Below are 13,546 nucleotides of genomic sequence, written 5' to 3' on the forward strand. Positions count from 1 at the left end.
GAAAACACCTCAGCTCTCCTACTTTTAAAAAGTTTTAATTCAGGAAGCAGGTAACATTACATGTAAATAGGTGAATTCATACCTGGTTCATTTTTCTCAGTCACAAGACCGCAGATCTCCATTCTCAGGCTCCGTCTGTTTACTTCAAATCGAAACTGAAACTCAAACACCGACCCTGCTGCCTTGAAAACGGCCTTAAATCTTTACAGACTGACTCATTTAACTATTAAATCAGTGTTATTTATAAGTTTACAATGATGTCAAAAGTTTGGGGAAACAACGAAGTCGCTCAATCACCTCTCCGGTATCAGTCAGAAGACCAATAGTCGACAGTGAAGTCATGCCTCATTAATATTAATTATTTTGTGCGCAGACTTGCCAAGACCTACTGGAGGGCTGTGCCTACGTTGATTCGTGAATATTAATTAGGTTCTGTTCGGAAGCTGTGCGCTGGTTTGATCGGTTAAGTTTCAATGCAACTTCCGCATGGATGTTTCTTCAGTTAAGGGGATTTTCCTTTCAATGCAAGTGTTGAAATGTTGAAATAAGGGGATTTTCCTAATTGTAAGTGTTGAAATCCATATTTTGCACTCTAAACATGATTCTGCTGTATGAAAGTATCATCAGTGTTAGTGATTAAGGACCAACAGCTTTAGTAAATCACTGACAAAACTAATAAAAGTTTTGTTTAATTGAAATATATATTTTTAATTCGATTCAAAACAAAAGCTGAACAGTACTATATGTGACCTGCTTCATTTAAGTTATTATACCTTGGAAACATTTGATATATTTAGAAAACCATTTTATGACTGTTTTTTTTACTTTGGTACATAATACTCAAATGATGGTGCAAGCTAAAATATCTAGAATTAGGTGTTGATTTGAGCATATAAGATTGAACATTGATTAAATGTTACGAATATTTTAGCTCTTCATCTTTCGATGCCGTCCGACTATTCTCAGTCCTTGCATGGGCCCATGGAAAGAATTATGAACATGAAGCCAATTGTCTGTTCACAAACTTCTTCAAAGTTTATTATTGCATCCGTAGATTATATAGTTACATTGCAAGGTGTGGTGCAGTGCTTTTATCCAATACAAATTATACACTACTACATCATATATGAATGTAAGGAGAAAAACAACTACATATAAAGGAATACATTTGGCAAACAAAAGGATTTTCTTCCAGCTACACTTCTAGATCCAGATGGGTCTGTTCAGATTGGATTCAGTGAACCCCCCAACTGGAAGACCCTTGTCCTTACATGAACATTTGAACTCATGAGGAGATATACATATATGCGCATGCGTGTATAACATAAGGGATAGAGAGAGGTAAAGACAATAGAGAGGAGAGAGAGAGAAAGCACAAACGGGAGCGAGACAGAGAGAGGAGGGGGGGGAGACAAGGAGCACAAGAGGAGGGGAAGCGCAGAGAAGCAAAGTCACAGGAATATTAGGCAGAGAGCGTGATATCATTTAAGTTATCTGTTATCTGTTCTTTGGTCTTCTGACGCATCACTGAAGACGTCAGTGTAGAAACACTGACATCTTCAGATTCCCAGAGTCTCTTTGGTCACCTGACATCCGAGCAGGACATTCCCCCCACACACACACTGAGACAGATCTCCCACTGAAACACACACACACTCAAATCATCAGTGGAGCTCAGGAGCAGCTGAACACACACACACACACACACACTTATACGGTATAAAGACAGGAAAGCCAACTGGAATTCACTTACTTGTGGCTTTTAAAATCTCAATATAGCAACAGCAACAGTTTAATAAAAATTAAGTGACAGATCTGACCTGAAGCTCAATGAAAAACACATTCAGATTTACAAATATCAAACTATTAGTTCTTGCATTCTGGCAATAATACTGCACAATATATGGAGATAGATCGTAAATTAAATGTCCACAAATGTTAGATTTGTTAGGGTCTATGCTAACTAGGAATGTGTAAAAATGTGTCCTGGAACCTGGTATGAATCAAATCTAGTCATCAACACTTCTTCTTGGTATCTATGTTCATGCGTTTTTGTATTCACCGCCATTACTTTGACCTGCTCATGGTCATAAATGTAGTGGATATGATGTAAATTCAACATGTTCAGTGTGATGAAAGAATTACTCTGCAAGTTTCAACATCTCTTCTCTGACTCAAGACATCTTTTACACAAGTTTGAATTAAACTGTTTTTCCCCAAGATGATAACTAGACCCACTCACATGCAACACGATGAGGTCATGTGACTACAATAGCATTAATTAATTTTTAATCATTTAGCGTGGAATAATGCCTTTAACTTACTTTTTTTTTTGTTTAAAGAACAGTAGGTTGTATACAGTGTATAATCAGTACGTAGTGACCTAGTGAACTAGTATTTAATTCCGAGTATAACTATTGCGTCAATTTCATGTCATGTTTGATAGTTAGTGTTTGTTCGTGTGTGAATATACCCCTTTGTTTGCCTTCAGATTCTACCTGTAGAGACAACACAGCCCCTTCATTACAATCTCTGTAAATGACAACAAACATTAACCATGAGGTGACTTTGCCTCAGTGTTTCAAACATAATTTAAGTTTGTGTAGGAGCGAGTACCGCTCAGATTTTTACGCCAAACTAATTTATTATGCAGCTCCTAAATATATGACTGATTCTTCCATTAAAGTTAATATTTTAAAAACTTTTTCCTAATTTAATATATTTTGCACGCGAAATTGAGGTCAGATTCCAACGTCAATCAAATCTGAACATATTACACGTTGAATAAACGCCCTCTACTGGAGAAACAAACTACATGACAAATACACTTGACAGCTAAAAAACTAAAGACATGAAGACATGTTGACCAGAGATTTTGCGTTGTCATACAGTTACCAAACAGTATTTGGACACTTAAAGTGAAGGAATATCACTGCATCAGATATGTTACCAAACTAAAAGTCATATGCATTAGTCTTTTATACCAAATATGTTTACTGAATTTAGACAAAAATATTAACAACAATTGCTATCAACAATAAAAGTGTACCATACAGCAAACAATTTTATTTTGTTTAATATATGCAAATCTGTCTTAATTTTAAAATCTGCCAGAATATGTATGTATGTATGTATGTATATATATACACACACACACACACACACACACACACACACACATAACATATATATAATTTATATATTTACATATTTGTTTTACATTTGAATTTAAAATAATTTAATAAAAATTTTAATTGATTTGTTTTCTATCATGTTTTATGGATAGGACTGAACGGCAATCATTAGAAAGTTCTGAGACGCTCAAAGCCTTATGACGCCACAGAGCGCGTTCGAATAGAACTCGCGGGGTATATAAAGCGCGTGACATTCTTACATTCTTTGTGGGTTTGTTGTAGTGGTCAGTGAGTTTTCACAGCGATGGGACAGCGAGGTACTAAAGTGAGTCCGATGACGGTTGGCGAGGTGTACGATCAACATCTTAGTACACCCCCAAAACCCAGCACCAACACGGCGTTTCAACATCCTCATCCCCGCGATGAGACCCCTGTTGGTGCTGGAGGAGGAGTAGGAGGAGAGGAAGGAGTAGGAGAAGAGGTAGGAGGAGAGGAAGGAGGAGAGGAGGAGGAGAAGGAGAGGAAGGAGGCAGAGAGAGTGAAGGAGAAAAGAAAGAGCAAGAAGTGGTGGCGGAGGCTGCGCTCTTTCTTCAGAGCTGCCAAAAAACAGCCTCCAGAGAGCAGCTCAGGTCAGGGAGAGGAGGAGCAGCAGCAGGATGAAGGACAGAAGAGGAAGGTGGCATGGGCAGGAAGAAGTAGTGATGGTACATTACACATCCATCTTATGAAAATTGATACCATCAAACACAATATCAAAAATACACATCAGCACATATTCCAAAATCTACGTCAAGGCCATGATTAGATCTTTATTCCTTTACATGTTAAAACAGCCTAAAATTATATGTATGTACTAAAATATGATAAAGTATTTAATATAGTCTCTATTAATTAAAATACAGTCATTGAAATAGTAATCATATGAAATAAGATTTAGGTTAAATAAGTTAAATGTTTTAGGTTAAATACCGCTTGACACATCACAAGACACTGCTGTCACTTTGAAAGTTCATGTGGTTTTATCTTTTAATAGACTACATCTTCAGTCGCTACACCATTGGTGATCAGCTGGGGAAAGGTGGTTTTGGTGTTGTGTACGAAGGCAGACGTTTGGATGATGATCTTAAAGTAAGTTAATATAAATAACACATTATCAAGCTAGAAAATGTTTGTCCTGTATTATCCTCATCCTTTACTCTTTTAGTGTACCTTAAGTTCTTTTTTTTTTGTTTTGTTCATCAGGTGGCTTTGAAATATGTCACGAAGACCAAGCACACGGAATGTATATTCATTGTAAGTACATTGCACTATAAACAATATAAAAAACCTCATATTAACAAATGAATTGAATTGAATGTAACAAAAATCCCTATTTGGAAAACCACCTCCATCTAACCATCATAAGAACTGTCTGTCTTTCATCTTCCTCAGTGCCAGTGCTCTTGGTCGTGGCTCCTCCTCAAATAATTGCAGTCTCAGAGGTTCATGTAACGGCCCCAGCCAGAGTCAGCACCCAAGACCATCTCAGTCCCAGAGATACCCGTCTCAGCAACCCTGGTCTCCGAGCTCCATAGTGTGTCTGTCCAGACCCAGGGTTTCTTGTCAAAAGCTGCACAAGACGTTAAAAAGCCATTATAGCAGCCACAGGGGGTGCCGTCATTGGTACCTGGTCTACAAGCTCCAAATCGGAAATAAACAACAAAATTTGAAATTAAGGTTTTCAGTTAGTCATTTAGCAGATGCTTCAACCCAAAGCATTTCACAAATGGGGAACATCACAAACTATTAATAAAATAAAAAATACAAAATAAAAGTCTCAATAATACTCACAGAACCACAATGGCAAGGTAAGTAGAAGTTAGCAGAGGAAATACAGGTAAAAAACAAAACAAGAAACTGTGTTTTAATAGAACTTACTTAGAGGAAGTGCCTTTTGACTTCATACCTTTTTGAACTGAACCACTAGATGATGCTCCTTCACAGACCATCATGGAATGGAGAGAATATGATATCAAGTATCACAAAGTGATATTCCTTTAAATATATTTAAAATGTAAAATGTATCATTTTAAAAGCTAGCATACTTTATTTAAATCAAATGTATATTGACATGTAGGGACATCATGTTATGGAATTCCAAAAATGTAAGTGAATTATATGGCTTCAGAAGCTGGACTATTTTATGGTGTTTTTGACCTTTTATTGCATGAAAAAAGTGAGAAGATTCTTCTTTTTTACTTTAATAGTAGTGTCAGCATTGTGTTGCTGTTCTAATTTACTGAAAGTTTAACTTCAAACATGTTTGTGTATGAACGTAACCATCTGTCACACTCAAACAGGACTCTGCTGCTGTGTGAAGATATCCTCAGTGTGATTGAGGACCGGTCCAACAGCTTCAGATAAACACTGATACACACACACACACACATCATGTTATGGAATTCCAAAAATGTAAGTGAATTATATGGCTTCAGAAGCTGGACTATTTTATGGTGTTTTTGACCTTTTATTGCATGAAAAAAAGTGAGAAGATTCTTCTTTTTTACTTTAATAGTAGTCTCAGCATTGTGTTGCTGTTCTAATTTACTGAAAGGTTAACTTCAAACATGTTTGTGTATGAACGTAACCATCTGTCACACTCAAACAGGACTCTGCTGCTGTGTGAAGATATCCTCAGTGTGATTGAGGACCGGTCCAACAGCTTCAGATAAACACTGATACACACACACACACACACACACAACAACAACAACAACTATAAGAAACAAGAAAAGGTTTTGTTTAATCTGATTCAAATTCTGTTCCATTTCAAAAAATTTCCATATGCGCTTTAAAATATACTGTATAATAACATGTTCTTGATTTAAGCTAATAAAGAACACAATTTTAATAAAACCCTCACTGAAATGTTTAATAAAACACCAAGGGTTCTTTGGCCTTCTGACGGATCAGGATGTAGAAACACTGACGTCTTCAGATTCCCAGAGTCTCTTTGGTCACCTGACATCCGAGCAGGACATTCCCCAAACACACACACTGAGACAGATCTCCCACTGAAACACACACACACTCAAATCATCAGTGTGTGTCAAAGAACTGAAGATATTTGCTGAAACGTCTCTTGATGAACGCTGACTGAATTAATGTGGTCTGGAATGGAGATCGCACCTTTCTGAGAGCCGATCCATGACGCTGCCTTCATGGCCACAAACTGCCACTCCACCTGCTGCTCTATTTTACAGCCGTATAACCAGATCAGAGCCAGGAGAGTGGCCCATACTGACCCATCCACCTGTGTACAAACCATCATCCACTGCATTTGTTACTGGACACTGCACACAATCATCACTGTCTTATTATTTCATCACATCTCTCACCTGTGCTGGTTTCTGATTGGTCAGCTCATCCTCCGTCTTCCCAAACACATCAGCCAGTGTGGCGTCCAGATCCCAGCAGCCTGATGCCTTTTGCAGAGAAACCAGCTGCAGTAAAGGGTCCTTCTGGGTTTCTATATACACATAGTAGGTAGTATATAATGTGTATATTCAGTATGAAGTGAGCTAGTGAACTAGTATTCTATTCTGAACATAACGATTGCGCCAGTCTCATGCAGTAAAGTGTGTAGGTGTCCTGTTATTGTGTATACTATACATTTCTTGTGCCCATGAGGAAAACAAATTTTAAATCATACTAAACAATGTTTTTTGAAAATATTAGGTTTAGGTTTAAGGGATACAATATAAAGTTTGTACAGTGTAAAAATAATTGTGTCTATGGAAAGTCCACATAAAACATGGAAACCCAACATAAATGGAAAAGACAAGAGAAAAGAGAGAATTCATGCCTCTACAGCAAAACTGGACAAATACATTCCTAAATCCAACAATGGGTTCCCTAAAATGACTGTATGTTTCTCTTACTTGTTTCAGAACAAAGTTTAACAGTAAAAGACTGAAAATGCTCAACGGCATGATGATCAGAGCAAATGAGAAACATTTGTTTAGTAATCTCAGATTGAAATTAGTGCAAGTATGTGAAAGGAACTTCAGTGTCTATGTTTAGTTCATTCACCCTTTATTGCCAATGATGCAGAACAGCGGTCTCTTTCATCATAAGCAGCCCTCTTGTCTCTTTGGGAATCTGTCAGAAATATGTCGGCACATTCAAATTTTAAAAATCACAAAACTGAACAAATGCAAATAACAAATAAAAGCTCTGAAATGTGACTGCATGTTTATTTATTGCAGATCCTCATACTATAAGCATCTCATCTTCACTAAAGAAAAACCAACATGCATTAAAAAAATGCCTCAAGAGAGTAAAGTAAGAGAAGAGTAATCAGTATGATTTATCTTACCAAGATCACGAGACCCTTCTCGACACAGCTTCTCTAAAAACAAATTAAGTTCACATCTTGTTAACTGCTAAGTGACAAGGAACTACAGTATGTTGGAATCACGTTTTTAACTGGACTTTAACATTTCCTGAAGGAAATAGTGAACCCTGGGTCATTCTAAACCCTGGATAAATTAAATCCTGGCTTCACGTTTCACATTGCTCATAATTTACCCGGGGTCAACAAATAATTCTGAGTATTCATAATCTGCTGTTTCATGCTGTACATTCCTAAACCCTGGGTTAACGTTCTTATTTGCATATTTGCATTGTCAGAGTCATTGATTGGACGAACGCAGCACACAACCTGTTTACTCTACACATAACTGCTCAAGCATTATGCATGCATAATTTTAAAGGGGTCATATGATGCAATTTCAAATTTTCCTTTCTCTTTGGAGTGTTACAAGCTCTTGGTGCATAAAGAAGATCTGTAAAGTTGCAAAGACTAAAGTCTCAAATCCAAAGAGATATTCTTTATAAAAGTTAAGAGTCAGCCATGCCTAAATAATGTACAGTATTTGAAAAATAATGTGTTTTTTGAACATTAAAGCATGTCAACATATTCCATTATACCAAACACACAAAATAATGATCTTTAAAATAGCATCATACGACCCCTTTAAATATTGTAGACTGTACTATCACATTAATACTGAATGGACTTTTCAGACTATAAAAGTACGAATAAAATATTCTCTCCTTCACTCCAATTGACATTTGTCCCCTCACTGAAATGACAGTTTATCCAATGCACAGTGTTTCTTTGACTGTATATATGATGCATGTGACTGCCTGTTGGTTGCTAAGCAATGCTTCTAGTTGAAGCATTGAAACACATTTCATACTGTACAAATCTGGCACCGCAATGCCCTGATAAGTCTGCTCCGGGACATGGTTTCATAACCCTCGGTAAAAGCAGTGCTAACCCAGCTTCTACTTTACAAGCATGAACCTGTTACGGAACTGCTCCGAGACTGAGTGAGGATCCAAATGCAGTGTTTATTAGGAAAGTCCAGAATCGAAACCAGACAGCAGGCAAGGGTCAACACACAGGCAATCAGTCCGACTAAACAACAAGGCAGAGAATACAGGCAAAGAGTCCAAAAACCAAGATACATATAAACAGGAGACACGCTCAGAGATGCAGTGTAACACTTACAAGACTTCGCAAAGAATGACAAACTAAACCAGACTTATGTAGGGTGAGCAGACAGGGTAAATGAGACACAGGTGCAAATAGTGAGTGTTGATGAGTCCGGGCAAAGGATTATGGGAAATGAAGTCTTTGATGGAGTGGTAGAAGTCTGGGATGGAGTGCCCTCTAGCGAAGCTCACGGGCACTCCAGCTAGAGATCATGACAGAACCATTTCTTTACCCAGGGTTAAAAACAGGGTTTAGGACATCAATAATCTGGAGTCACATGCAGTGTGAAAAGTAATAATATGAGAGGAGCTTGTCATTCAAAAAGTTGCTCATTTATTTGTGCTGCCAAAAGGCATTTTTACACAATTTTGAATTTTAAAAAAATGTTTTTATTTCCAAGATGGTGACTAAACACCATTCACATGCAATTGTATGATGACAATGTAGCATACTACTTTGAATCATTTAGCAAAGGAAATGCCCTTAACATACTATATTTATTGAACAGTAGGTTGGTGTACAACTAGTATGTAGTGAGCAAATCAACTAAAATTCCAGCCCAAACTTAAACAGTGTCAACCTCATGTCAGGTTTGGCAGTTACTCTGTCTGTGTGTGTGTGTGTGTGTGTGTGTGTGTGTGTGGTCCAGGTATTCCCTACATTATGGGGACCAAATGTCCCCACAAGGATAGATTCTTCAAACTGTAATTTTTTTTTTTAATTTACAGAAAACAAAAAGCTTTTGTTTTCTGTAAAGGTTAGTTTTAAATAGATTAACAATCACACTGAAAGAAAACATAGTATAGAAAAAATAATCATAATCAACAAACATTTCTTCAAACGTCATATACTTCACTTTCACATAACTAATAATACATTGAGGTGCAGTGACCTTTCTGACAAAGGTCAGAACAGATTCAGATCTGGAGAAACAGCCAAGAACAGACACATCCAACAGAACTATAAACAAGAAAAGCTTTGGTATAGGGACGATATGGACATGTTTGGCTGAAAACTACTTTGCTATAATCCTAATAGCCAAAACCCTTAATTTGTTTTGTTTGTCAAACCAAAAAGTTGTGATTTTAAGCGCTCATTAATTTCCAGTGAGCGTACCATCAAATATGCCATGAAAAAAAAACAATAATTGCATTAAATCATACTTCACAAAACTATTACATTGAGGTGCATTTACCTGGCAGTAACAGGCTACGTATTTTGTTCCTCTCAGCTACAGGCAGAAAAACCAAAAGTCAGAACAGATTCAGATCTGGAGAAACAGCCAAGAACAGACACATCCAACTGAACTATAAACAAGAAAAACTTTGGAACAGACTCATGTGTTTATTGTGTAGAATAGAATAATTTCTTAAAGAGATCAAATCAACACCTCAAATGTATTAAACTGTGTGAAGCAGTATGCTACAACTCAATGTAGCATACTACTTTGAGTCATTCAGCATGGAAAATACCATTCACATACTATTTTTAAAGAATAATAGGTAGTATACAGTGTATATTCAGTGTGTGGTAAGTGAACTAGAATTCAGTTCTGAACACAACCATTGTATCAATCTCATCTCATGTTTGGCAGTTAGTGAGGTCCAGGATTCCCTAGGTTTGCGAGGACCAAATGTCTTTATCAATAATCATTTCTTCACAAACACTGCATAATTCACTCTTTCATAAAACTAATTTTACATCAAGGTGCACTTACCCCTCATTGACCTATACATTAGCATACCGCGCTCTGGTGGAGCAGAAAGCAAAGGTCAGAACAGATTCAGATCTGGAGAAACAGCCAAGAACAGACACATCCAACAGAACTAACAAACAAGAAAAGCTTTGGAATAGGGATGAATTAATATGGATATTTTCAGCCAAAAACTATTTTACTGTAATCTTAAAGGCCAAAAGCCTTTATTTGCTTTTGTATGGTTTTGTTTGTCAATGGACCCATAAAAAGAGTTACAAGAGCTGTTTTTGGCACTCAGTCATTTCTAGTGAATGTTACTGAACTGATGTTATATCATGACAGCTGTCTCAGCAAACACCACAAACACATTCTTGCAGGTGTAATGGGATGGTCCCGCTTTGGGTGGATGGAGCTGAGCGGAAGTTAAGCTCACAGTCTCTTTAAAAACACGCAGATTTCCTTTTACTTCCGTTTTCCTCCAGCATGGTATGCAGGCTGCATGTTCTTGTGTCGCAAGAGCAACCTGATATGCAGACCTGTATAAAGCTGAAATCCTTTTCTAACTCTGGGCGTGGGCCTGAGGGTGTTCAATCGTATCAGCACATTTTAGGGTATGTTATTATATTGATTGATGATGCCGCATTATTTTTTTAGTAGTGGCGTCTATTAACGGTGGCTCGATTATTTAGCGTGACCCAGGCAGGATTGGTGGGTCGTTTACCACCTTTGCCGAGGACCCGTCGATGCGCTGCAGAAATCTGTTCATTGCTGTTTTGCCGCTGTGTGGCGGTTTGGTACTGCGATCCATGGTGCATCGCTGTGGAGAGTTCGTTGGGCTTCCTTCAAGTGCACACGCATTGTAGTGAATGAATAGCGTATGTTTGTGTGAGTGTTTTCTGTGCGAGTGTGTGTGTGTTTGAGCGAGTACTGTGTTGAGTACTGTGCGTGGTTACTGCCAACTTTGATTATCTGTTGTCAATTCCCTTATAACCAACAAGGGTTATTATCTGCTGGGAGGGTTTACTTTATTGGTTCATTTCTTCTTGTTTGTGTATTGTGTGGATTGTGGTTCTGGTTATTTATTTTGAGTGGGGGTAATTTTGTTGTTTCACAGATTGGCATGAAAGTGTGAATTGAGGTTGTTGTTTGAATTGAATTTGTTTTTTTTCTGTTTTCTTTCCCAAATGCTGAGTTATCCCACGGGATATTGACATTGACCAGAAGGTGGGGTATGTATTTCTTCAAAAACGCTTTAGAAAACTGAGTCGGGCCGAGTACCAAAACAAACTTGTAGCCAATCAGCAGTAAGGGGCGTGTCTACTCATGATAAGGGACGAGAGGGCGCTCAGTGCACAGGACGGACATTAGCCGAGCCCAGCGACGACAGAAAGATAGAGATGGCGGATAAAAAAACAAAAAAGGTACTGTTTCCTTTATCTGTCACTCCACTTCTGTGTAATGTGCATGTTTGTTCAAAGAAGTTTTGAAGTTTGACAATGACTCACTTCCTGTTAAGACAAGCTGTACATAATGTCATTAATTACAGTAAATAAGTCAGGTGCACATTGAGGAGTTGTACCTGTCTGGGGTGATCGGGGTAACAGGGCTGACTGTACATTGGCTACCAGAAATCACTTACCCCACCTTTAAAATACTGTTATTATAGGTAAATTGAAGAAAATGTGATTGGTGCTCATCATGCAAAAGCCACTGCCACATACTGGCATCCTGGGATTTTCTATATACAGTTCATATCTGAAGAATTTGTTTTCAAAAGTTCACAGTGAAAGCACTAACCGCGTGTCCGTACTCTTCTCTGCAGCAGGGGTCCTTTCACAGTCTGTCTGCTGTCTTTATTAACAGCAATGAAGGCTGTATGAACACTGCTCACTCCTGCCTGAACACTGAGCTCCACCATCCTGCTCCTGATGCCCTCAACATCTGCAGCACCTGACCTCTCCTTCTGCTCCAGAGAACGGATCAGGGTCCGAGCCACCAGCCGGTGAATAGACAACCTGCAGAAACATGGAGGAAATTTGTTGGATTAGAAAAGCAAACAGTTGATGTCACTCCAATTCAATATGTTTCTATATGTGTTTGTGTGTGTTACTGTGTTTTCTCTGTTGGTTTGAGGCAGAAGTGGAGCTGGTTTGTTACTGGTTGATCTTTAAGACTGTATTTGACTGTCACTGTTCCCTCAGGGCCTCCTGAACTCTATGAAAGAGAAAAGGCAGATTTTAATAATCTAAATGAAAGACACTGGTTTTTAATTGTCATTAAAGAAACACATGCTAAATCATCTCACCTCTCCTTTAAGTTGGGCATAAATGAGTGTCCTTTGACCCTGGAAGAGCACATTGATGGGTGGAGACAGTGTGTCAACAGTAACATCATCTGGAAGGGTCCAATCCACAGAGATATTAAGCACAGCGGGCTGCAGCGCAAACCTGAGCGACTGCATCACCTGATATAGTTTGAAGAGAAAGAGAAACCATTGAGACATTTGACTAGGAAACATTTGTGCCTGTGAAATCCAGTGGAGAGCTTTACTTTGGGCTGCATGCGGTCGGTGTCTGTGATGAACTGAGCGTGACCAGATCCCTCCCTGGCCATTCCTGTGATGAGGGCGGCACTCGCACCCTCACCAATCCCCAATGAGAAACACCTGAAGACACGATAAACTGTTACTGTTAGTGATGAAGATATGAATGATGGACAGATCAAACCCAGAAGAGCTTTACCTGTGAGAGTGAGTGTGACTTTTCACCAGATCCAGCACCTCTTTAGTGTTTCCCACCTCTCCATCAGTGAAGACGAACAGCTGAAGAGAAAGCAATAATTTATACCAGAATGGGCAGACTATAGTTTACAGGTTGCCAGACTTCAAGCCAAACCACTTGATCAAAGCTTTAAATATTCAGTTTTTAGATATTTTAAAGAATTTACCCAGACTCATATATTGGCTTCTAGCGACCCTGCACTCAGCATCGGCCTTTAAAATTTATGTTGTTCGACCACTAAATATTTTTCTCTAAAATAACTGTTTCCTTTATCTGTCACTCCACTTCTGTGTAATGTGTATGTGTGTTCAAAGAAGTTTTGAAGTTTGACAATGACTCACTTCCTGTTAAGACAAGCTGTACATAATGTCATTAATTACAGTAAATAAGTCAG

General features: G+C 38.2%; 1 protein-coding gene across 1 annotated transcript in view; it reads right to left on the reverse strand.

Moving 5' to 3' along the window:
• The window catches only part of LOC107744228 (von Willebrand factor A domain-containing protein 5A-like), a 31,267-nt gene that overhangs the window by 8,417 nt on the left and 9,304 nt on the right, over positions 1 to 13,546 (reverse strand). The window contains exons 9-21 of the mRNA XM_016557753.1: positions 13,114 to 13,231; positions 12,923 to 13,037; positions 12,678 to 12,836; positions 12,483 to 12,586; positions 12,170 to 12,387; positions 10,394 to 10,426; positions 9,872 to 9,907; positions 7,492 to 7,524; positions 7,206 to 7,274; positions 6,512 to 6,642; positions 6,303 to 6,426; positions 6,109 to 6,187; positions 3,395 to 3,730 (exon numbers count right to left, since the gene is read on the reverse strand). Coding sequence (XP_016413239.1) covers positions 3,395 to 3,730; positions 6,109 to 6,187; positions 6,303 to 6,426; positions 6,512 to 6,642; positions 7,206 to 7,274; positions 7,492 to 7,524; positions 9,872 to 9,907; positions 10,394 to 10,426; positions 12,170 to 12,387; positions 12,483 to 12,586; positions 12,678 to 12,836; positions 12,923 to 13,037; positions 13,114 to 13,231 — 1,555 coding nt within the window. The remainder of the gene's footprint in view (positions 1 to 3,394; positions 3,731 to 6,108; positions 6,188 to 6,302; positions 6,427 to 6,511; positions 6,643 to 7,205; positions 7,275 to 7,491; positions 7,525 to 9,871; positions 9,908 to 10,393; positions 10,427 to 12,169; positions 12,388 to 12,482; positions 12,587 to 12,677; positions 12,837 to 12,922; positions 13,038 to 13,113; positions 13,232 to 13,546) is intronic.

The sequence above is a fragment of the Sinocyclocheilus rhinocerous genome, unplaced genomic scaffold (assembly GCF_001515625.1).
Source record: "Sinocyclocheilus rhinocerous isolate Xijiao unplaced genomic scaffold, SAMN03320098_v1.1 scaffold2061, whole genome shotgun sequence".
Classification (NCBI taxonomy): Eukaryota; Metazoa; Chordata; class Actinopteri; order Cypriniformes; family Cyprinidae; genus Sinocyclocheilus; species Sinocyclocheilus rhinocerous.